The following is a 22,794-nucleotide window of genomic DNA, read 5'->3' as shown; positions in this document are numbered from 1 at the left end:
CCCCCCCCCCCCCGACAATAACCTTGTGACCCCCCTGCCCCTCCCAACCCCCTTTTGGGTCAGGACCCCTACAATTACAACACCATGAAATTTCAGATTTAAATAGCTGAAATCATGAAATTGACTATTTTAAAAATCCTATGACTGTGAAATTGACCAAAATGGACCCTGAATTTGGTAGGGCCCTATACATAAAGAAACACCAAGGCACTGATCTTGCAAACACCTACTTGAATGATTGAATTCAGTGACAGTTCGGAGTGTGATTTTTTTTTTTTTTTTTGCAATGTTTCTATACCCATAAAAGCTCTAGTGTGTAGACAGAGTTATATTGGTGTTAAAATGCTTTTGCTTGTATAGCTTATTTTACTCTGGAAACCAGTATAGGCTATTCAGCAGAAGCATTATTTCTGGTAGTATAAGCTGCATCTACTCTACTCTATTCTATAAACTGGATACTCCATATGATTTACTCTTACAGGGCCTGATTCAAACCCCAACAGGCATCCAGTAATAACTTATGGTCACTACTGACCAGGGCCGGCTCCAGGCACCAGCTTGCCAAGCAGGTGCTTGGGGCGGCCTCTCTGGAGAGAGGCGGCATGTCCAGCTATTCGGCGGCAATTTGGCGGATGGTCCCTCACTCCTGCTCGGAGCGAAGGACCTCCTGCCGAATTGCCGCCGCAGATCGCGATCGCGGCTTTTTTTTTTTTTTTTGGCGCCACTTGGGGCAGCAAAAACCCTGGAGCCGGCCCTGCTACTGACTTTGACCCTGTGATGTAGAAGTGAAAGGTTCTGTGTACAATCCCAAATCCCAAGCTACACAGCTCCCTTTATGCCCTTGTGATGCACTTTCATATGCTAATTCTCTCCAGTACAATGGTGCTTTCTACCTCCCTCTCTTCACTAACTATATTTTCCTTTACAGATTTTTGCTGAAGGCCTCAAAGTTAATATATTAAATCTAATTTTACTTTTTATTTCCAGCATTCAAGGCTACTCATTTCATTTACAGTCGGATAATACATTTCTTCTCCTTACATTGAATATTGTCTTTATTTTAACTAACCTTGAAGCTCTGAAAACCTGTTGATGTGGTACGTTACATGTTAACACAGCCCAGCTCCTCAGGTACATAAGCCCAATCAACTTCAGAACATTGAAAGCTGGGAGGCAGGGTGAAAAGAAGGCTCCCATCCTAGAAAGAAATATGTAATTTCAAAGTAATCAACACGCCTCCGATTAATTTTAGTTATGTTACAATAAGATATACGAGTAGTTCTAAATAACCTGTCATGTTGTATCAGTGTGATAATGTTAATAATCATGCAATGCTCCTTTACTAAACTCCTATTTGGATATATGGTGAGTTTGAGGTTTAGGTAATAAATTATCTTGGTAACCAACCAAGGACAAGAAAAATGCTTATATATATATATTACATACCAAATCATTCCTTGGTTGTAGACCAAATGTAGCACATTCTCTGCAATTTTGAATTCTCCATATTCCGGCTACAAGAAATATAATGAATGGTGAACAACTTATTTCAATATTTTTAATATCTACTATCTAAAATATGAGCCTGTATAAATGCATGGAATAGATTGCACGCTGAAATCTCCAGTGTAAGTATCGCTCTTTGACATGCAGTAAGAACGTAGTCAAACCTGCACCTGGGGGTGGGGACACTCAAGCTAATTGTACTCCACTCCACTCTTTAACTTAGCTGCTAAAGACAAGACTGTATTTCAGGATTTCATGGCAACAGCTGCTCCCTAGCCAAGCATTACTTACTGTGATCTTTATTTTTCAGGATTGTGTGCTTATAATTATTGTGTCTTGCATCACTTGATATCTCATGGGGCATTGTCATAGCTGGAGAGGAAGTTAGAAGCCACCCACTCTCTCCATTTTCAAAAGGTCCATCGATTAGTCATCTTTGACTGTAGGACTGATCCATGATCTCATTATGAGAAAGATGTGGGAGTCTGTGCCTTGGCCACAACTGTCAGTGAGCTTGAAGTAATCTCACTGTTTGCTCTGTGCCCTCCAATTTAAATTCAGCCTCCCTACGCCCTTAGGGTAAGTCTACACTTCAAGCTCAGGGTGTGATTCCCAGCTCAAGGAGACATACTCGAGCTAGCTCAGGGTGTAGCCGTGGCAGTGTAAGTGGCTAGCCTCCCTGAGTACCTAACCTAGCATCTCTGATAGGCACACACTCGGGGTGGCTAGCCCCTCCCGCTGCTCATGCTGCCACAGCAATGTTCTATTTTTAGTGCACTAGCTTGAGCAGTGCTAGTGCAAGTATCACACCCCCAGCTTGAAGTGTAAATATATCCGTAGGCTTGCTGTGCCCATATGGATAACCTAATTGTTGCCAAAGAAGCTACTGATCAACACAAGGGCCTAAGTCTGTCCAATTTTCATTAGAATGATTTTACTAAAATAAAAAAAAGTCTATACTTACAAACTTGCTTTCCAGATCCCAGCACCAGCAATCACTTAAGTATCGGACAAATAGTCCACGGAAAAAGTCTATTAGCAGAATGCTTGCCACTGTGAAAATCATGTCGATAATTGACAGCTTCAACATTTCCTGAAACACAGTTGGTACCAAGCTATTGAGTCATGTTCAAAGCAAAGGATTTGCATAAAGCTCTAGATGTAATAATAATAAAATAATAATTAATGGAGATATCCTATCTCCTAGAACTGGAAGGGACCTTGAAAGGTCATCAAGTCCAGCCCCCTGCCTTCACTAGCAGGACCAAGTACTGATTTTGCCCCAGATCCCTAAGTGGCCCCCCCATGGATTGGGCTCACAACCCTGGGTTTAATAGGCCAATGCTCAAACCACTGAGCTATCCCTCCCCCCCGTATGTATTTGCACTTGACTCATGCTTACAATCCTGATGTAACATACCCTGAATGTATAACGTACCCTTCAATTAGTTTTTCCTACTTTAATGTTTCTTTACATGTTTCTGTTCCAGGAAGGGCAAACGTCTGGTGCCAGTGTTCATTATGCTGCTTATTGCTTGCATCAGATAAAGTATCGGTCATTGTGGATTAGAATGTTCTTTTTAATGACTCAATCTGTCTATTTTGAAAATTTATCTTTATTAACTAACAACGTTTTTCACTTCTGCTATGCAGTCATGCTTCTGGATTTACTGTACATGGTTGTTTTTAATGCATATTTGATTAGTGCTAAGAAATACTGCCTCTTAACACCAAGAGCATAACCAGTTAAGGATAAGATCACAGTGCTCTGAAAGAGAGACACTGGATCTATTTATTATTATAACTTGTATTTGCAAATGGCTATCCAAGGTTCATGGGACTTTAACAGAGTCTTAAAAAATACACAGTTCAAATGCATAATTAAACAAGAAAACTCCAGCCCCAAACAATTCTGGCCCATACATATATACTTTTTTTAAAAAGTCAACCAATTATAAATAACTATCTCATTCCTCTAAGAACTCCAATCATCCAAATCTTTCAACTGCCCCCAAACACAAGATAATAAATAGAACCTGTAGGATATAGTTACACTAAACTGGCTGGGTGACACACTATGACATGAATATTCTCCTCACCCTACAAGAGTGCAGGTCCTAATGATTTCAATGGGAGCTGCATACATATAGGACAGTGTTTCCCAAACTTGGGATGCCGCTTGTGTAGGGAAAGCCCCTGTTGGGCCGGGCTGGTTTGTTTACCTGTTGTCACGGAGTGTGGGGGGAGACAAGGCCCTGCACCCCTGGCTTCCTGCGATTCATCATGACTCTCAGCCATCCAGTAAAGCAGAAGGTTTATTTAGATGACAAGAACACAGTCCAAGACAGGTCTTGCAGGTACAGACAACAGGACCCCCTCAGTTAGGTCCATCTTGGGGTCCCAGGGGCACCACAGCCCCGTTGGGGGGTCAGAGCCCCATCTGGGCTCCCCTCCATTACACCAGCCAGCTCCTGAAACTCTAACTCCCTCCAGTGGCTCTCCCCCAGCCTCTCCCCGGCTCCTCCCCCAGCCTTTGTCCAGTTTCCCGGGCAGAGGTGTCACCTGGCCTCCAACCCCCCTCCTGGGTTCTCATGTTACATGCTCAGGTATGCTCCCTCAAGGCCAGTCTCCCATCCCCCAATGCAGACCGTCCCAGCCAAACTCCCCTGAAACCTTCCCAGGCCAACACTCCCCACTCAGCATTCAAAGACCACATTAAGAACAGTCCCAGTTCATCACACCTGCCGTGTCCGCAGGTCCGGACAATCGCGGCTCCCACTGGCCGTGGTTTGCTGCTCCAGGCCAATGGGAGCTGCTAGAAGCAGTGGCCAGTACGTCCCTCGGCCCGTGCCGCTTCCAGCAACTCCCATTGGCCTGGAACAGCGAACCGCGGCCAGTGGGAGCCACGATCGGCTGGACCTGTGGACGCGGCAGGTGTGACGAACTGGGACTGTTCTTAATGTGGTCTTCCCAAGTTTGGGAAACACTGATATAGGGCAAGTCAAATATCAGAATAGAGATCTGCCAGACAAATCCAGAAGGAGAATTTTGCCCCAGATGATTAAACCAGGCTAAAGAACTCAATAATTTTTGTTGTTGTTTTTTAAATAAAGAGTTCTTGCTTGATGAACATGATTTGTTGGGGAAATGGCTTTTGTAAAGGGAAATCATGCCTCACTGATATATTAGAATCCTTTGAGGGGGTCAACAAACACCTGGACAAGGGTGATCCGGTGGATATATAGTGTACTTGGACTTTCAGAAAGCCTTTGACAAGATCCCTCACCAAAGGCCCTTATGCAAACAAAGCAGTCATGGGATAAGAGGGAAGGTCTTCATGTGGATCAGTAACTGGTTAAAGGATAGGAAACAAAGGGTAGGAATAAATGATCAGATTTCAGAATGGAGAGCGATAAATAGCCGCATCCCCCAGGGGAACTGTACTGGGACCACGGCTATTCAACATATTCATAAATGAGCTGGAAAAAGGGTTGAACAGTGAGGTGGCAAAGATTGCAAATTTACTCAAGATAATTAAGTCCAAGCAGACTGTGAAGAGTAACAAAGGGATCTCACAAAACTGGGTGACCGGACAAGAAAATGGCAGATGAAATTCAGTATTGTTAAATGCAAAGTAATGCACAATGGAAAACATAATCCGAACTATACATACAAAATGATGGGGTCTAATTAGCTGTTACCACTCAAGAAAGAGATCTTGGAGTCATTGTGGATAATTCTCTGAAAACATCTGCTCAATGTGCAGCAGCAGTCAAAAAAACTAACAGAATGTTAGGAAAAATTAGGAAAGCAAGAGATAATAAGACAGAAAATATCAATGTCACTATACAAATCCATAGTATGCTCACACCTGGAATACTCTATGCAGTTCTGGTCGCCCCATCTCACAAAAAGATACATTAGAATAGGAAAAAGTACAGAGAAGGACAACAAAAATGATTAAGGGTATGGAACAGCTTTCATACGAGGAGAAATTAAAAAGACTGGGATTGGTCAGCTTAGAAAAGAGATGGCTAAGGGGGATATGATAGAGGTCTATAAAATCATGACTGGTGTGGAGAAAGTGAATAGGGAGGTGTTATTTACCCCCTCAGATAACACAAGAACCAGGGGTCACCCAATGAAATTAATAGCAGCAGGTTTAAAACAAACATAAGGAAGTACATCTTCATACAACGCACAGTGAACCTGTGGAACCTGTTGCCAGGAGATGTTGTGAAGGACAAAACTGTAACTGGGTTCAAAAACTAATTAGATAAATTCATGGAGGATAGGTCCATCAATGGCTATTAGCCAAGATGGTCAAGGATGCAACCTGGTGCTCTAGGTGTCCCTAAGCCTCTAACTGCCAGAAGCTGAGACTGGATGACAGGGGATGGATCACTTGATAATTGCCATTCTATTCATTCCCTTTGAAGCATCTGGCACTGGCCACTGCCAGAAGACAGGATACTGGGCTAGATAAACCATTGCTCTGACCCAGTATGGCCTCTCTTATGTTGTTTTTGAACAAGGGGCTAAACAATGCAGAGGCCCATTAACCCAATGAGGTTCAGGCCACCAGACTGGATAAATGGCACTGATAAATGAAGCCCTTTGAAACCAAAACACATTGAGACATAATGGAGTTAAATTACCTTTATTGGGGTCGGTGGGTGGGTGGAGTGGAGTTAGTTCAAATTTCTCCTTAGTATTTTTGTTCCATCATCAGCAATCCAAAATAAGGGCTACAAACAATTCTCAAATCCCAGCCTCTCATAGGGGCAATCTACCAACAACCATTATCCCAGGACAGATGGTTTTCTGCAATAACCAGCACATCTGAACACTGTACATCTCTCCCCCCCCTCCCACCTGCCTCCATACTGATGAACTGGCAGGGGTCTGAAAACACGTTTCCTATTGTCTGAAATACTGGAAAAGCATCTAATTCCCTTCTGGCTTACAAGAACAGAGTGAATAGGTCATGCAGAGACATGGGACAATGTGCATGTGCACAATCACATGATTGGTTTAGGTTTCAATACTCCATTCAGATCTGTCCGGGCAGATCTCTGAGTCTGTGCACAGTTGCAGAGGTCTTCCAGTGCAGATGTGAATGCAAGATCAGGGCTTTAGAATATAAACTCGGAAAGAAAAGGACATTTTCACAACACCGAAACACTGTCAAAGCATAATGAATAATAACGTCCACATTAATTGCTGCAAAGTGGACAGAGAAAGTGGCGGAGAGGTCAGATCCTCCCCTTGGTCCATCCCCTAACCAACCAGGGCTCAGGGACGGACTTTCACAGCACTGCCACTGATATGTGGAACTCCCGCCCCCCCCCCCACACACACCCTCCCAAATTTGAAAATATGCAAATTTTGCCCATAGGGCAATTTGTTGCAAAATTTTCACACAGTTCTAGCTGCAATGTGCTCTCAGTATCCTGAGTGTGTGCTGGTTGGTTGCTCAGTCTAAGGCCTTGTCTACACTACAGGGGAAATTCGATCTAAGCTATGCAATTTGAGTTACGTTAATAGCGTAACTCAAATTGACGTAGCTTAGATTTACTTACCGCAGGGTCCACACTACGCGATGTCAATGGGAGATGCTTTCCCGTCACCTCCCCCTACTCTTCTCGATCTGGTGGAGTACAGGAGTCGATGGGAGAGCGATCTGCGGTCGATTTAGCGGGTCTTCACTAGACCCGCTAAATCGACTGCCAATGCATCGATCGCCTCTCGTCGATCCCCCGGTAAGTGTAGACAAGCCCTAAGAGACAAGCTGTGAACAGTAGTATACCCCTATGGGCTTGATGCACCAGGTCTAGCTGAGCTGTGTTCAATGCAGGATCTGGGACTGGAGCAGGAAGAAGGGCTCCAAGCCATCTTTCCATTGATTTGACCCTCAGTCTGACTAGAGACCAACCCCTGTCAAATGTAGAGTCTCCTAATGTCTGAAACAGCTACAGAGGTTCCCTACGGACTGTTCCTCCATCACCAGATCAGTGTGCTGTGCTGTGCTCTGCCTCTTCCCAGTCCTGGACTGTCCAAAAATGCCCTCTATGCCACCCAGGGATTCCTTTTGCCCCAGGGGAATGCCAGTTGCCCAAGTAGGGTAGGCACTTATGAACTATGAGGCCTGAACAAGGAATGGTGGGGTCTGACACTTGTCTTACTTTCAAGATTTTAAATAAAAAAAAGTAAGTGGCAATGGATACCCGGGGTTTTCTATGAGATTTTCTTACTCATTCCAGCTTCCACTAATGTCTCTCTGTCAGGCACCCAGCAGGGCTGCAAGTACCAGAGGGGAATTCCCTGCAGGGACTCCACCAGCCACCCTGGCACTGCTGTGGTGGTGACTGTGTGCAAGGGGATTCATGCTCCTCTGCATTCTCAGAGATGCCCTGCTTGGATGAGAGAGCCCCCATTCTGTGCCCCCACACTTGTGCACACTAACTGGCAGGGGTGGCTCTATGTTTTTTGCCGCCCCAAGCACGGCAGTCAGGCGGCCTTCGGCGGCACGCCTGCGATTCGGCGGCATTTCTGCGGGTCCCATGCCTTCGGCGTACCCGCTGCTGAATTGCTGCCAAAGCCACGGGACCGGCGGACCTCCCGCAGGCATGCCGCTGAAGGCTGCCTGACTATCACCCTCATGGCGACCAGCACGCCACCCCCCCCGCAGCTTGCCGCCCCAGGCAACCGCTTGCTGCGCTGGTGCCTGGAGCCGCCCCTGCTAACTGGCTAAGTCAAATCTGATTCAACAGCTGGATTCGCTATCTGTGAATCTGGCATATAAATAGTAAATCAGGTGGGCTGTCACTGTACAAGGATAGAAGTTCTACCAGGTGAACTGAATGGGAGGGTTGGTCAGAGAGAGACAACAGGTACTACTTATTTTAGATCCATGTCACTATGAATATTCTTAGTTCTGGCCTTGATAAGGTCTCTGGAAAGGAATATAACACCACCATGTGACTTTTAATTCGTTAGTAAAGCAAAGCAGCGTATTTGGTCTATTTTTCTTAATAGGAAAAAAGGGACTTACCTGACCAACGTATGTTTCCCAGCACTGATCCTTCTGACTTTGCATGTTGTAGGGATAGGAAGTTGTCTTGTTAACCAGCACGACAGGTATTGTATAGTTCTGAGTATGACTCTTTTCCAGTGTCAATGTGCTGTTTCCCTTAATTCTTATATCAGGGATAGTGGTAGATAAGTTGTCTTCTTCGGGAAGGGTTCTGGTGGCTAAGAAGGTGGTGGAATCTATCCAGTTACTTGCACTGCTGTTAGCTTCAGCTTCCTGAAAGAATGGAACAGAAGTTTAATCTAAATGTCTAAGTGTTACATTTTCAGCTATGGTCTCCATCTGCCTGCAAAACCGTGCAGATGTCCATGCATCCAAAATTACAAAGGCACCCATTTATGTGCTCAGCCATATAATTTCATGGACGAGTTAGGTGGCTAGGCACCCAATTTCCTGATTTGTATGTGCAAATGATCTACTAGTTTTGTAGGCACAAAACAGGAAGTTGATTTTATACCAGGTTGAAATATTTGGCCTAAAATGGTGACCTATTTTACCAAAGTAGTTAAACGATGCACAGAATGGCTATCTATTTGTGTTATTTATCAGCATCCCTATGGATCTGAATTTCTAGCTGACTGAAAAGATTTATAAATGAATACCACAACTGATCTTCTAATCAGAGTTCCACTATATTTTAATAGGTATATTTTGGTTTCAAACAAATTTATTTTGGACTTTAAATATGCTACAATAAGAGTTCTATGTGTTAGCTAGTTTTAAGACTCACAATAATACCAGCAATACTTACAGCGATACTCATGCTGTCCACTTTATCCAACAGAGCAATAATTAAACTGTAGAGGTTTCCCAGATATAAAACGAGAACCCTGAAAACAACAAGCATAGTATATGGGACACAGTCATCCAGCAGGGTTATTCTGAAGACTTCTATTCATGTTCTACACTGGCTGAAGTAAAATGTGTCATCAGTACATTTCTTTCCTCCCACCAAACAAACAAACAAACCAAAAATTGCTTTGATACGGAATATGCCCTGTACCTGGCAAGCTGAAAGCGAAGAGTGGTTCTAGGGTGATACATCTCTAGCGCTGCCACAAGTTCAAATGCAGAGGGTGCAATCATAGTAATTAGTGAAACAACGACACTCACCTACAGAATAGAAAGACAGTCTTTATGATGCTTTTTCGTAGCCGCCTTTGGTACTTGAAGAATTTTTTGCTTGCTGATTGAACTCTTGATGATGCACTAGAAATACTTAGTGGTGATTGCGATAACTCAGCAAATTCTACTTTTAAATGTGTCATTGACAAGAGTAAGGACATTTGTGACCCAGAATTCTTGATCTGGAATATTGCTAAGAATCATAGAATAGAATCTCAGGGTTAGAAGGGACCTCAGGAGGTCATCTAGACCAACCCCCGCTCAAAGCAGGACCAATCCCCTGACAGATTTTTGCCCCAAATGGCCCCCTCAAGGATTGAACTCACAACCCTAGGTTTAGCAGGCCAATGCTCAAACCACTGAGCTATCCCCTCCCCCCCAAATTAGTGTTGTAGGTGAGGTTTGAACTCACAACCTCAGCATCACCCCACACAGCACTGCTCTATAAGTACTGTGCGCTAACCCATTCCTCCCACCTTAGTAACTACATTATAGTTTATGTTATTATAGAAGTATTACTTTTATATTAACAATAAGAAATCGGAAGATAGTGTTCTTCTCTGATCTCACTCGTCAGTTGCTATCCTCAAGCTAATGCTTTTCAAATAGTTGTTATTGCCCATGGACCAGTGTTTGCTTGGCTCTTATGTGGGTGCACAGAGAGCTGCCTCTTTCTGCAGCCATGTAAGGGCCAAGGAGAATTGCAGGCCCTGTGCCCTGAGGAACTGCTGCACTCCCATTAAGTGGCCACCAAGAACCCCTCGCTATGCAGTGGAGGTGGTAATTGTGTATGGCATCCATGTAGCTGAAGCAGGGCCGCCCAGAGGATTCAGGGGGCCTGGGGCAAAGCAATTTCAGGGGCCCCTTCCATAAAAAAAAGTTGCAATACTATTCTATCTCCTAGAACTGGAAGGGACCTTGAAAGGTCATTGAGTCCAGCCCCCTGCCTTCACTAGCAGGACCAAGTACTGATTTTGCCCCAGATCCCTAAGTGGCCCCCTCAAGGATTGAACTTACAACCCTGGGTTTAGCAAGCCAATGCTCAAACCACTGAGCTATCCCTCCCCCCCGGGGATTCTTGAGGGGGCCCCTGCGGGGCCAAGGGCAAATTGCCCCACTTCTCCCCCCCCCCCCCCCCCGGGTGGCCCTGAGAAAAATAAACATTTAAAAACCTTCCGCATCTCGGCACAAACCCAGTTTTGAGAAAACTTCTTTTCAAGTCACCTTTACAAGGTATCACTGGTTCTCAGCATCAGCTAGTGCTAAAAGGCACTAAAGCTCATTAAAAAGGTTGGACAAATATTTTCCATCAAAACTTCTTTTGGATCGAAAACTAGGGGTTTTTAAAAAGCAGAAAAAAATCACGACAATGTCTGCTTTCCTTCAAAATTTGTTGTGGTTTTTTTAATTGAAAAGCTGAAATTAGTCTGACAAAACCTGAACATGGTTTAGGGTTTCAGAAGTGTGTGGCCAAATATTTGCTGCTTGCTGTGTTTGATTGTTTAAAGAAACAGTAAAAAAAATCTGCTTATAAAAATCCAAAACTTTTGAACCACCTCAGCTTGTGATCAAACGCCTGAGCCCATCCAATCAGAGATTTTTCCAGGTTTCTGAGGGTATGTCTACACTACGAAATTAGGTCGAATTTATAGAAGCCGGTTTTATAGAAATCGGTTGTATGCAGCCGATTGTGTGTGTGTCCACATAAAATGCTCTAAGTGCATGAAGTTGGCGGACCGCGTCCACAGTACCGAGGCTAGCGTCGACTTCCGGCGCATTGCACTATGGGTAGCTATCCCACAGTTCCCGCAGTCTCCGGCGCCCATTGGAATTATGGGTTGAGATCGCAATGCCCGAATGATGCAAAACAGTGCCGCGGGGGGTTCTGGGTACATTGCATCAGGCCCCTCCCCCTCCGTCACAGCAACGGCAGACAATAGATTCGCGCCTTTTTACCTGGGTTACCTGTGCAGACAACATACCACGGCAAGCATGGAGCCCGCTCAGCTCAGCTCACCGTCACCATATGTCATCCGGGTGCCGGCAGATGTGGGACTGCATTGCTACACAGCAGCAGCAGCTAACTGCCTTTTGGCGGTAGACGGTGCAGCATGACTGGTAGCCTTCATCGGCGATCTGGGTGCTGGTAGCTGTGGGGCTGGCAGCCGTAGGGCTGCATTGCACCAGCCCCTTACCTTTTGCCTTTTGGCAGTAGATGGTTTATTACGACTGGTAACCGTCCTCGTCGTACAGCCGTGGCCATCAATCATTGGCACCTGGACAGACATGCTCTGTTCTATCGAACTGTCTTGACGATGATGGCTATCAGTCGTAGTATACTATTTTCTGCCAAGTATTGTCTGCTAAGCACCCAGAAGAGGCTGAGGGCGATCTGGGTGCTGGCAGACATGTGGCTGGCAGACGTGGGGCTACATTGCTACACAGCAGCAACCCCTTGCCTTTTGGCAGTAAATAGTATATTATGACTGGTATCTGTCATCATCATACTGCCAAGCGCCCAGTATTTGCTGCCAAGCACCCAGAAAATGCCGAGGGCTATCAGTCATGCTGCACCGTCGTCTTAAGATGTAAAAAATAGATTTGTTCTGTATTCATTTCCTTCCCCCCTCCCTCCGTCAAATCAATGGCCCGCTAAACCCAGGCTTAGGAGTTCAATCTCGGGAGGGGGGGGGCATTCTGTGTGACAGTTGTTTGTATTTCTCCCTGATGCACAGCCACCTTTCTTGATTTTAATTCCCTGTACCTGTACGCCATGTCGTCACTCGCCCCTCCCTCCCTCCCTCCCTCCCTCTCTCCTTCCCCTGGTCCTTCAGATACTAGTTTCACGCCTTTTTTCAGACCAGACGCCATAGCTAGTACTGGGATCATGGAGCCCGCTCAGATCACCGCGGCAATTATGAGCACTATGAACACCACGTGCATTGTCCTGGAGTATATGCAGAGCCAGGACATGCCAAAGCAAAACCAGGACCAGCCGAGGAGGAGGCGATTGCAGCGCGGCGACGAGAGTGATGAGGAAATGGACATGGACCTAGACCTCTCACAAGGCATAGGCCCCAGCAATGTGGAAATCATAGTGTTCCTGGGGCAGGTTCATGCCGTGGAATGCCGATTCTGGGCCCGGGAAACAAGCACAGACTGCTGGGACCGCATCATGCTGCAGGTGTGGGACGATTCCCAGTGGCTGCGAAACTTTCGCATGCGTAAGGGCACTTTCATGGAACTTTGTGACTTGCTTTCCCCTGCCCTGAAGCGCCAGAATACCAGGATGAGAGCAGCCCTCACAGTTGAGAAGCGAGTGGCGATAGCCCTGTGGAAGCTTGCAACGCCAGACAGCTACCGGTCAGTCGGGAATCAATTTGGAGTGGGCAAATCTACTGTGGGGGCTGCTGTGATCCAAGTTGCCAGGGCAATGAGAGACCTGGTGATATCAAGGGTAGTGACTCTGGGAAACGTGCAGGACATAGTGGATGGCTTTGCTGCAATGGGATTCCCAAACTGTGGTGGAGCGATAGACGGAACCCATATCCCTATCTTGGCACCGGAGCACCAAGCCACCGAGTACATAAACCGCAAGGGGTACTTTTCAATGCTGCTGCAAGCCCTGGTGGATCACAAGGGACGTTTCACCGACATCAACGTGGGCTGGCCGGGAAGGGTACATGATGCTCGCATCTTCAGGCACTCTGTTCTGTTTCGAAAGCTGGAGGAAGGGACTTTCTTCCCGGACCAGAAAATAACCGTTGGGGATGTTGAAATGCCTATCGTGATCCTTGGGGACCCAGCCTACCCCTTAATGACATGGCTCATGAAGCCGTACACAGGCAGCCTGGACAGGAGTCAGGACCTGTTCAACTACAGGCTGAGCAAGTGCCGAATGGTGGTGGAATGTGCATTTGGGCGTTTAAAAGCGCGCTGGCGCAGCTTACTGACTCGCTCAGACCTTAGCGAAAAGAATATCCCCATTGTTATTGCTGCTTGCTGTGTGCTCCACAATATCTGAGAGAGTAAGGGGGAGACATTTATGGCGGGGTGGGAGGTAGAGGCAAATCGCCTGGCCGCTGATTACGTGCAGCCAGACACCAGGTCGGTTAGAGCAGCACAGCAGGGCGCGGTGCGCATCAGAGAAGCTTTGAAAACTAGTTTTGTGACTGGCCAGGCTACGGTGTGAAACTTCTGTTTGTTTCTCCTTGATGAACCCTCCACCCCCCCCACCCGGTTCACTCTACTTCCCTGTAAACCAACCACCAAACCCTTCCCTCCCCCCTTCAAGCACCGCTTGCAGAGGCAATAAAGTCATTGTTACTTCACATTCATGCATTCTTTATTAATTCATCACACAACTAGGGGGATAATTGCAAAGGTAGCCCGGGATGGGTGGCGGAGGAGGGAAGGAAAAGGACACACTGCAGTTTAAAACTTTAAAACTTTAACACTTATTGCTCGGGAAATCATCTAGGGTGGAGTGACTGGGTGGCCGGAGGCCCCCCCACCGTGTTCTTGGGCGTCTGGGTGAGGAGGCAATGGGACTTGGGGAGGAGGGCTGGTGGTTACAGAGGGGCTGTAGCGGCGGTCTCTGCTCCTGCTGTTGGTTACAGAGGGGCTGTAGCGGCGGTCTCTGCTCCTGCTGCCTTTCCTGCAGCTCAACCATACGCAGGAGCATATCAGTTTGATGCTCCAGCAGCCAGAGCATCGACTCTTGCCTTCTGTGTGCAAGCTGACACCACCTCTCCTCTTCAGCCCGCGATTCAGCACGCAACCTCTCCTCTTCAGCCCGCGATTCAGCACGCCACCTCTCCTCTCGCTCATATTGGGCTTTTCTAAAATCAGTAATTGACTGCCTCCACGCATTCTGCTGTGCTCTGTCAGCGTGGGAGGCAGTCTGTAGTTCAGTAAACATTTCATCACGCGTCCTTCGCTTCTGCTTTCGAATATTCACTAGCCTCTGTGAAGGAGAAACATTTGCAGCTGGTGGAGGAGAAGGGAGAGGTGGTTAAAAAAGATACATTTTAGAGAACAATGGGTACACTCTTTCACGTTAAATTTTGCTGTTCACATCACACAGCACATGTGCTTTCGTTACAAGGTCACATTTTTCCTCTTATATTGAGGGCCTGCCGGTTTGGTGTGAGAGATCACTCACGCAGTGCCAGGCCACAGATTTCAGCTTGCAGGCAGCCATGGTAAGACACAGTCTTTTGGCTTTTTTAACCTTGTTAACATGTGGGGATGGTTTAAAACAGTACTGCTCTCATTAACCATACCAAGCACCCGTTGGGTTGGCCATTTAAAATGGGTTTGCAATGTAAAAGGAGGGGCTGCGGTTTCAGGGTTAACGTGCAGCACAAACCCAACTAATTCCCCTCCCCCACACACCCAATTCTCTGGGATGATCACCTCCCCCCTCCCCCCCACCGCGTGGCTAACAGCGGGGAATATTTCTGTTCAGCAGAGCAGGAAGGGGCACCTCTGAATGTCCCCTTAATAAAATTGCCCCATTTCAACCAGGTGACCGTGAATGATATCACTCTCCTGAGGATAACAAAGAGCGATAAGGAATGGATGTTGTCTGCATGCCAGCAAACACCGGGACCATACGCTGCCATGCTTTGTTATGCAATGATTCCAGACTACGTGCTACTGGCCTGGCGTGGTAAAGTGTCCTACCATGGCGGACAGGATAAGGCAGCCCTCCCCAGAAACCTTTTGCAAAGGCTTTGGGAGTACATGAAGGAGAGCTTTCTGGAGATGTCCCTGGAGGATTTCCGCTCCATCCCCATACACGTTAACAGACTTTTCCAGTAGCTGTACTGGCCGCGATTGCCAGGGCAAATTAATCATTAATCATTAAACACGCTTGCTTTTAAACCATGTGTAATATTTACAAAGGTACACTCACCAGAGGTCCCCTGTGTGCCCACAGGGTCTTGGGTGAGTTCGGGGGTTACTGGTTCCAGGTCCAGGGTGATAAACATATCCTGGCTGTTGGGGAAACCGGTTTCTCCGCTTCCTTGCTGCTGTGAGCTATTTACATTATCTTCATCCTCATCTTCCTCGTACCCCGAACCCGCTTCCCTGTGTGTTTCTCCAGTGAGGGAGTCATAGCACACGGTTGGGGTAGTGGTGGCTGCACCCCCTAGAATGGCATGCAGCTCCACGTAGAAGCGGCATGTTTGCAGCTCAGCCCCGGACCTTCCGTTTGCTTCTCTGGCTTTGTGGTAGGCTTGCCTTAGCTCCTTAATTTTCACGCAGCACTGCTGTGCGTCCCTGTTATGGCCTCTGTCCTTCATGGCCTTGGAGACCTTTTCTAATATTTTGCCATTTCGTTTACTGCTTCGGAGTTCGGCCAGCACTGATTCATCTCCCCATATGGCGAGAAGATCCCGTACCTCCCGTTCTGTCCATGCTGGAGCTCTTTTGCGATCCTGGGACTCCATCACGGTTACCTGTGCTGATGAGCTGTGTGGTCACCTGTGCTCTCCACGCTGAGCAAACAGGAAATGAAATTCAAATGTTCGCAGGGCTTTTCCTGTCTACCTGGTCAGTGCATCTGAGTTGAGAGTGCTGTCCAGAGCGGTCACAATGAAGCACTGTGGGATAGCTCCCGGAGGCCAATAACGTCGAATTCCGTCCACACTAACCCAATTCCGACCCCCTAAGGCCGATTTTATCGCTAATCCCCTCGTCGGAGGTGGAGTAAAGAAACCGGTTTAAAGGGCCCTTTAAGTCGAAAGAAAGGGCTTCGTCGTGTGAACGTGTCCAGGCTAAATTCGAATTAACGCGGCTAAAGTCGACCTAAACTCGTAGTGTAGACCAGGCCTGATACTCTGCTGGCTTCCTTGACTCATATCTGTCTCCTTAACTTTGGATTCATTTAGGTTAGAACATAAGAATTGCCATACAGTACTGGGTCAGCCCAAAGATCCATCCAGCCCAGTATCCTGTCTACCGACAGTGGCCAATACCAAGTGCCCCAGAGGGAGTGAACCTAACAGGTAATGATGAAGTGATCTCTCTCCTGCCATCCATCTCCACCCTCTGACAAACATAGGCTAGGGACACCATTCCTTACCCATTCTGGCTAATAGCCATTAATGGACTTAACCTCCATGAATTTATCTGTTTCCTAGAGACTGGCTCCATGGGGTCCCTCACAAACTGGAGATGGTTACTGTGGGTTTGTCTTTAGTACAGCTTATGTACATACTCCACGAACTGAGCATTTGAGCTTGTTCCAGAATCTGGGATAAGCCTATGCTGTGAAAGCTGAAATGCTCAAAATAGCACATGCATGTGAATTAAATTAAATTAAATTGCTAAAATTAAATTAACCCAGGGGGTCTCAAACTCAGGGTTGGGACCCCTCAGGGGGTCACGAGGTTATTACTGGGGGTCGCGAGCTGTCAGCCTCCACCTCAAACCCTGCTTTACCTCCAGCATTTATAATAGTGTTAAATGTATAAAAAAGTGTTTTTAATTTATAAGGGGGGGGTCACACTCAGAGGTTTGCTATGTGAAAGGGGTCACCAGTACAAAAGTTTGAGAACCACTGAATTAACCCTTTGGGGAATGCAGGGGCGGGGTCTCCCTTGGTAGGGTTGGGAAGGAGGTAGGTGGTGTAGGACAGGGGTCGGCAACCTTTCAGAAGTGGTGTGCCGAGTCTTCATTTATTCACTCTAATTTAAGGTTTCGCGTGCCAGTAATACATTTTAACGTTTTTAGAAGGTCTCTTTCTATAAGTCTATAATATATAACTAAATGATTGTTGTATGTAAAGTAAATAAGGTTTTTAAAATGTTTAAGAAGCTTCATTTAAAATTAAATTAAAATGCAGAGCCCCCCGGACTGGTGGCCAGAACCCGGGCAGTGTGAGTGCCACTGAAAATCAGCTCGCGTGCCGCCTTCGGCACGCGTGCCATAGGTTGCCTACCCCTGGTGTAGGATATTGTTCTTCTCATGTGATCCCTCCACCATGGCTCTCTTAGCTCTATCACTGTTAATCTAAAGTGGCTAATTTTAAATGAAGCTACCCTCCCCTGACATGAATCTCCCTATGGCACTGAAATTAAATGTAGACTATAATTTGGCATTTGAGAAGTGAAAGGGATGGTAGCCCTAAGGGAAAAGATAACAGCTTGGCTCTTTGTGTTAAATAGCTGTCTGCAAACCTCAAACTGCTGAATGAGCTTTAGGGTAGGGAAGGCTGTGCCTCCCCAAACAGCCTGGCGCTGCCCCCTATCCGACCCCCACCCACTTCCTGCCCCCCTGACTGCCCCCCCCAGAATCCCCGACCCATCCTGCTCCTTGTCCCCTGACCACCCCCCGAGACCCCCTCCCAACCACCACCCCGGGATCCCACCCCTCACGAACCCCCCCGATCCCCGTCCCCTGACCGCCCCCCCCCTAGAACCTCTGCCCCCTCCCTGTCCCCTGACTGTCCCCGGGACTCCCTGCCCCTTATCATGCCGCTTACCCCCGCCTCCCCGAGCCTCAGCGCGCCGCGTCCAGGAGCAGCCCTGGATAGCGCTGCAGTGGCGTGGCTCCAGCAGGACCTGAGCTCCCGCCGCCCAGCCGCAACTTGCAGCCCCACCCCATTACCACGCAGCTCTGAGCGGGAGGAGCTCAGGCCCCACTGGAGCCACGCCGCTTTAGCTCTGTCCAGGGCCGCTCCTGGACGCGGCGCGCTGAGGCGCCGGGGGATGGGGGAAGGTGGAGGCGGGGGGGGGGGAGCCGCCGACATTCTCGTGGGGGCCCCTGCGGAGCCCGGGGCAAATTGCCCCACTTCCCCTCTCCCCCCGCTCCCCAGGCAGCCCTGAGCTGAAGCTCCATCCCCATGTCTCACCTGACCTATTCCCGCAGCCCTAAAACTCCAGTGCAATCAATTGTTTACACACACTTCCTTCATGGGTCTCCCCTAAGGCCCTGACTTTGAAAACAATTATGCATGTGTTTAACTTTACTACCAGGTGTAAGCCCATGCCTCCTCTATACCCATTGAGGGGCTGCTGGGCCCCATACTAAGGACAGATATCGGCAAAATCAACAGTAATTTATAACCAGCCAAGAGGCTTGTGAAGACTTTGCAGAACACAGAACTCTAACCAGAGTGCACAGTTACAGACTAACAAAGAGGTCAAATACAGCTGATATACTGTACCTCATTTTTCTCCCAAAGCGTCAGTTCCTTTTTGGTACGCTCTAATTTTTGGGATCGATCCACAACAAAGTAAATGATGTAAATACTTCCAGCAAGTGAGAGAAGCACAAGGATGTTTGCAATAATCCTTAAGCATATTGTCACAGCCCTAGAAAAGAGTCACACAGCAAATGCTACAGATGGGCCATCTTGCACAAGTAGGTGTTTCCCGCATTTTTTTTTTTTAGGTCATAAAACAAACAAGTCAACACTGTGTTATCTGCATTTAAACAGTAGTTTTGAAAATAGCCTCAGCCATGTATACCTACAGGTTTTTGCTTTTCTTCTTTTCCTGCTCTTCCAAAATAGCTTCCTTGAAAGAAACACAGAATTACCATTTTAGCAGCATTCAGTAAAATCAATAAACTTTCCTCTACCTGTTACAAACCATAAAAGTTAAAATGGCCAGATCCTGCACTGCATTGGGGAACAGCTGACATGCAGCTCTGTGCTTCTTTACTTAATAAACATACTGCATGCTGTGGGTTTAGTGAAGGAGATTTGGAGGGAGTAAAGACATTAAGAACTTTATCACCCTCTCTTTCCTGGTGTATGCTATATTCACTCCTTTCCAATATGTTCATTGTTTAGATCCCAGTCCTGTTCTAGGATTCATTAATGTGGACCTGTGGGTTGTGTTGTCTCATTTGCTTCAATAGGACTGCACGTGAGGTCCCCACTAGCAGATATTAATGCAGGATAGGACCCTTAGATCATGAGTTGTTCAGAGAAAGGACACATCACCTGTGTGAGACAAAGTGGGTGAGGTAATATCTTTTAGTGGACCAACTTTTGTTGGTGAGAGTGACAGACTTTTGAGCTCGCATTTCAAAACAGCTCAGTGTAGTTCAAAAGCTTGTCTCTGACACCAACAGAAATTGGCCCATTAAAAGATATTACCTTACCCACCCTGGTCTCTCTAATATCCCGGGACCAACACAGTTACAACAACACTGCATACATCACTTGCGTGTTTCCCCTGAGGCACGTAACACCCACATGTAGATGTTACAAAATAATATCAGCATAAGTCATCCCAGCGTTTGAGATACAAATCAAACTATTTATTGGTTTGTCCTAGACAATTTGGAGTCATTTGGACAAAGGGCTTTTAGTGATGATGTGCCAAGGTTATGGAATCAATTACTTCTGGATATTAGGAAAGCTGTGTCTATTTTTTAAAATCTAAATGGAAAGGGTTCATGTTTAATGCAGCTTTTAATGTTGATCTAGTTATAAAATGCCCCTGAACTATTTTGATGAAAGTACAATATAAATGCATGTTATCAGGTTACTAAAAGGATCCTGATTCAAAGATTCATTAGAGTTGCACCAAGGATGAATTTGTCTCAAGGTTTTTAACTCCAAACAACACATGTAATAATGGGGATTGAGATGTTGCTGTTGGAACATCACACAATAAATGAAATGGAATGACACTGTTGAAAAAAGTGTCACGTGACAAAATGACATATCATGCCTGTTAACCATAACTCATGTCATCAGTGAAAGTTGGGCACACAGATCAAGTGCATGAAGCAGCAGTAAGATATTTGATACTAGCCCTCTGCTAGGTAATCAGAGTCAGAAATAAACACAATGCATAACAGGAAAGAAACAGTATGGAATGGAATGGATGAAAAATCACTCTGCTATTTACAAAGCAATAGACCTAAACCAGGGGTGGGCAAACTTTTTGGCCTGAGGGCCACATCGGGATTCCGAAACTGTATGGAGGGCCGGGTAGGGAAGGCTGTGCCTCCCCAAAGAGCCTGGCCCCCGCCCCCTATCTGTGCCCTCCCACTTCCTGCCCCTTCAGAACCCCCGATCCATCCAACCCCCCCTGCTCCTTGTCCCCTGACCGCCCCATCCCGAGACCCCCCTGCCCCTAACTGCCCCCTGCAATCCCACCCCCTATCCAACCCCCCCTGCTACCTGTCCCCTGACTGCCCCAACCCCTATCCACACCCCCGCTCCCTGATAGGCCCCCCAGGACTCCCACGCCTATTCAAATGCCCCCTGCTCTCTGTCCCCTGACTGCCCCCCGGGATCCTCTGCCCCTTATCCAACCCCCCCGTTCCCCACCCCCTTACCATACTGCTCAGAGCACCAGGACTGGCAGCCGTGCTGCCCGGCAGGAGCTCACAGCCCCACCGCCCAGAGCGCTGGCGGCACGGCGAGCTGAGGCTGCGGGGGAGGGGGAACAGCAGGGGAGGGGCCAGGGGCTAGCCTCCCCGGCTGGGAGCTCAAGGGCCGTCAGGACGGTCCCGCGGGCTGGATGTGGCCTGTGGGCCGTAGTTTGCCCTCCTCTGACCTAAACTATGCTTTTGCTCAGAGTCTCGTTGCTTACCCTGATACTATTAACTATTGCAGCAGCTTTGCTTTCTGCAGCCTCTGGATTTCCTATTAAATAGTCCCAAGCACAGAACACTCTCCAGCAGAAAGTATAATTTTCATCAGAGGCACTTGCTAGACTCATTCTTGAGTTCTTCGCCATTCTGGAAAAGAATAATAATAATAAATGTTAATTGTTGTCAATGTGTGACGGTTTATGTGATGGTAATTGGCTCACAGGTGTCTATACCACAAAAAATGACCAAAATTGGAATTAACTGGTATCTTTGTTGGCAATCTCACTAGAGAACCTAAGAACAGAGAAAGATATAGAGACTGAATTACTCCTTGTCCCTAGGAATGCATACTCCAATTCAGAGTTCAAGCACATTGGTTGGATAGTATGGGAAAATGTGCACTGCTGCCTGTTTCTGATAGAAGACTTCAGTCTCAAGGGCTGTCCATCTTATACCTTTCACCAGACAAAATTCACTTTTAAAACCTCTGTGTCGGATCTGATTGGAGGAAAGGTGTCATGGCAAGGTAAGAACATTGTCACTATGATCAAGAGATAGCTTGGCAAAAATGTGATGATCTTACACAGGATCGATGGCTATCCTTTATTATGAATGCAGATAACAATAGCGATGGCACTGTAAAAAGACAACTGATAGTCAGATGAAAAACCTAGTTTTAAAAAACCTTGTTTTAAAAAATAGCCCTCCCATCTCAGATGAGTAGACCTTCGTAAGGATGTAAGAAATCAATTCCAGGTCTTTAAAGGAGTTAGGTGATCATTACAAAAAAACTACCCCAACAATATGAAAATAAAATTATATTGTTTTAATCAAAGATATTTGTGCTCGGTTTTCTTCAGAATATTAAATATGAGTTTGTGCTGTACAATACATTAAATGAGACCATGTTTCTCTCTAAGTATCATAGAAAATAATTAAATAGGTAGAATTTTACTGTACAGCAAATAGTTGGTTCAAATATCTTCATTGGATCAGCATAGCAGTCAGAAATTCAGTCACCTCCTCCTTTTCTCTGGAAATGTGGCCCATCTGTGTATGTAATAGCCATATGGGTCTACCATTGCCATATGACTATATATTATTCCAGAGATGTTTCACATAACACAATACAATGTGCATCTGGTGTGGCTTACCAGAGGCTAATAAGAACTGTTTCACCTCAGACAGGAAATGGTAGAAGGGTCACAACAGATGGGCAAACAAAGAGTCAATGACCTAAGGCGGCACCCTTCATAGGTAGAGAAAAGCAGACCTCATCCAGAACCTGAATGTGTAATCAGTGTGTGAACCAGTGTCCAAAACAATGACCATCCTGATCTAAAATAACAGATCTAATGAAAAAGGAGTGATAGTTTTTGTGGCTGACACAGCTATTACAGCTCATATTAAAAATCCTCCTGGACTGCAACTTATCAGACAATTAGTTACCCTGAGAGGAAGGGAAACTGAATGGAGAGAGGATAAAGTGACCTTGCCCCACT

At 46.6% G+C, this 22,794-nt stretch overlaps 1 protein-coding gene across 1 annotated transcript in view; it reads right to left on the bottom strand.

The window, feature by feature from the left end:
* The window catches only part of TMC3 (transmembrane channel like 3), a 44,596-nt gene that overhangs the window by 7,116 nt on the left and 14,686 nt on the right, over positions 1-22,794 (bottom strand). Inside the window, exons 8-16 of the mRNA XM_065412720.1 lie at positions 21,292-21,439; positions 19,211-19,254; positions 18,903-19,050; positions 9,603-9,712; positions 9,351-9,429; positions 8,561-8,815; positions 2,471-2,599; positions 1,447-1,514; positions 1,070-1,198 (exon numbers count right to left, since the gene is read on the bottom strand). Coding sequence (XP_065268792.1) covers positions 1,070-1,198; positions 1,447-1,514; positions 2,471-2,599; positions 8,561-8,815; positions 9,351-9,429; positions 9,603-9,712; positions 18,903-19,050; positions 19,211-19,254; positions 21,292-21,439 — 1,110 coding nt within the window. The remainder of the gene's footprint in view (positions 1-1,069; positions 1,199-1,446; positions 1,515-2,470; positions 2,600-8,560; positions 8,816-9,350; positions 9,430-9,602; positions 9,713-18,902; positions 19,051-19,210; positions 19,255-21,291; positions 21,440-22,794) is intronic.

This window comes from Emys orbicularis, chromosome 10, assembly GCF_028017835.1.
Source record: "Emys orbicularis isolate rEmyOrb1 chromosome 10, rEmyOrb1.hap1, whole genome shotgun sequence".
Taxonomy (NCBI): domain Eukaryota; kingdom Metazoa; phylum Chordata; order Testudines; family Emydidae; genus Emys; species Emys orbicularis.
The sequence above is the reverse complement of the archived record's forward strand: the minus strand, read 5'-3'. Positions and strand labels throughout refer to the sequence as shown.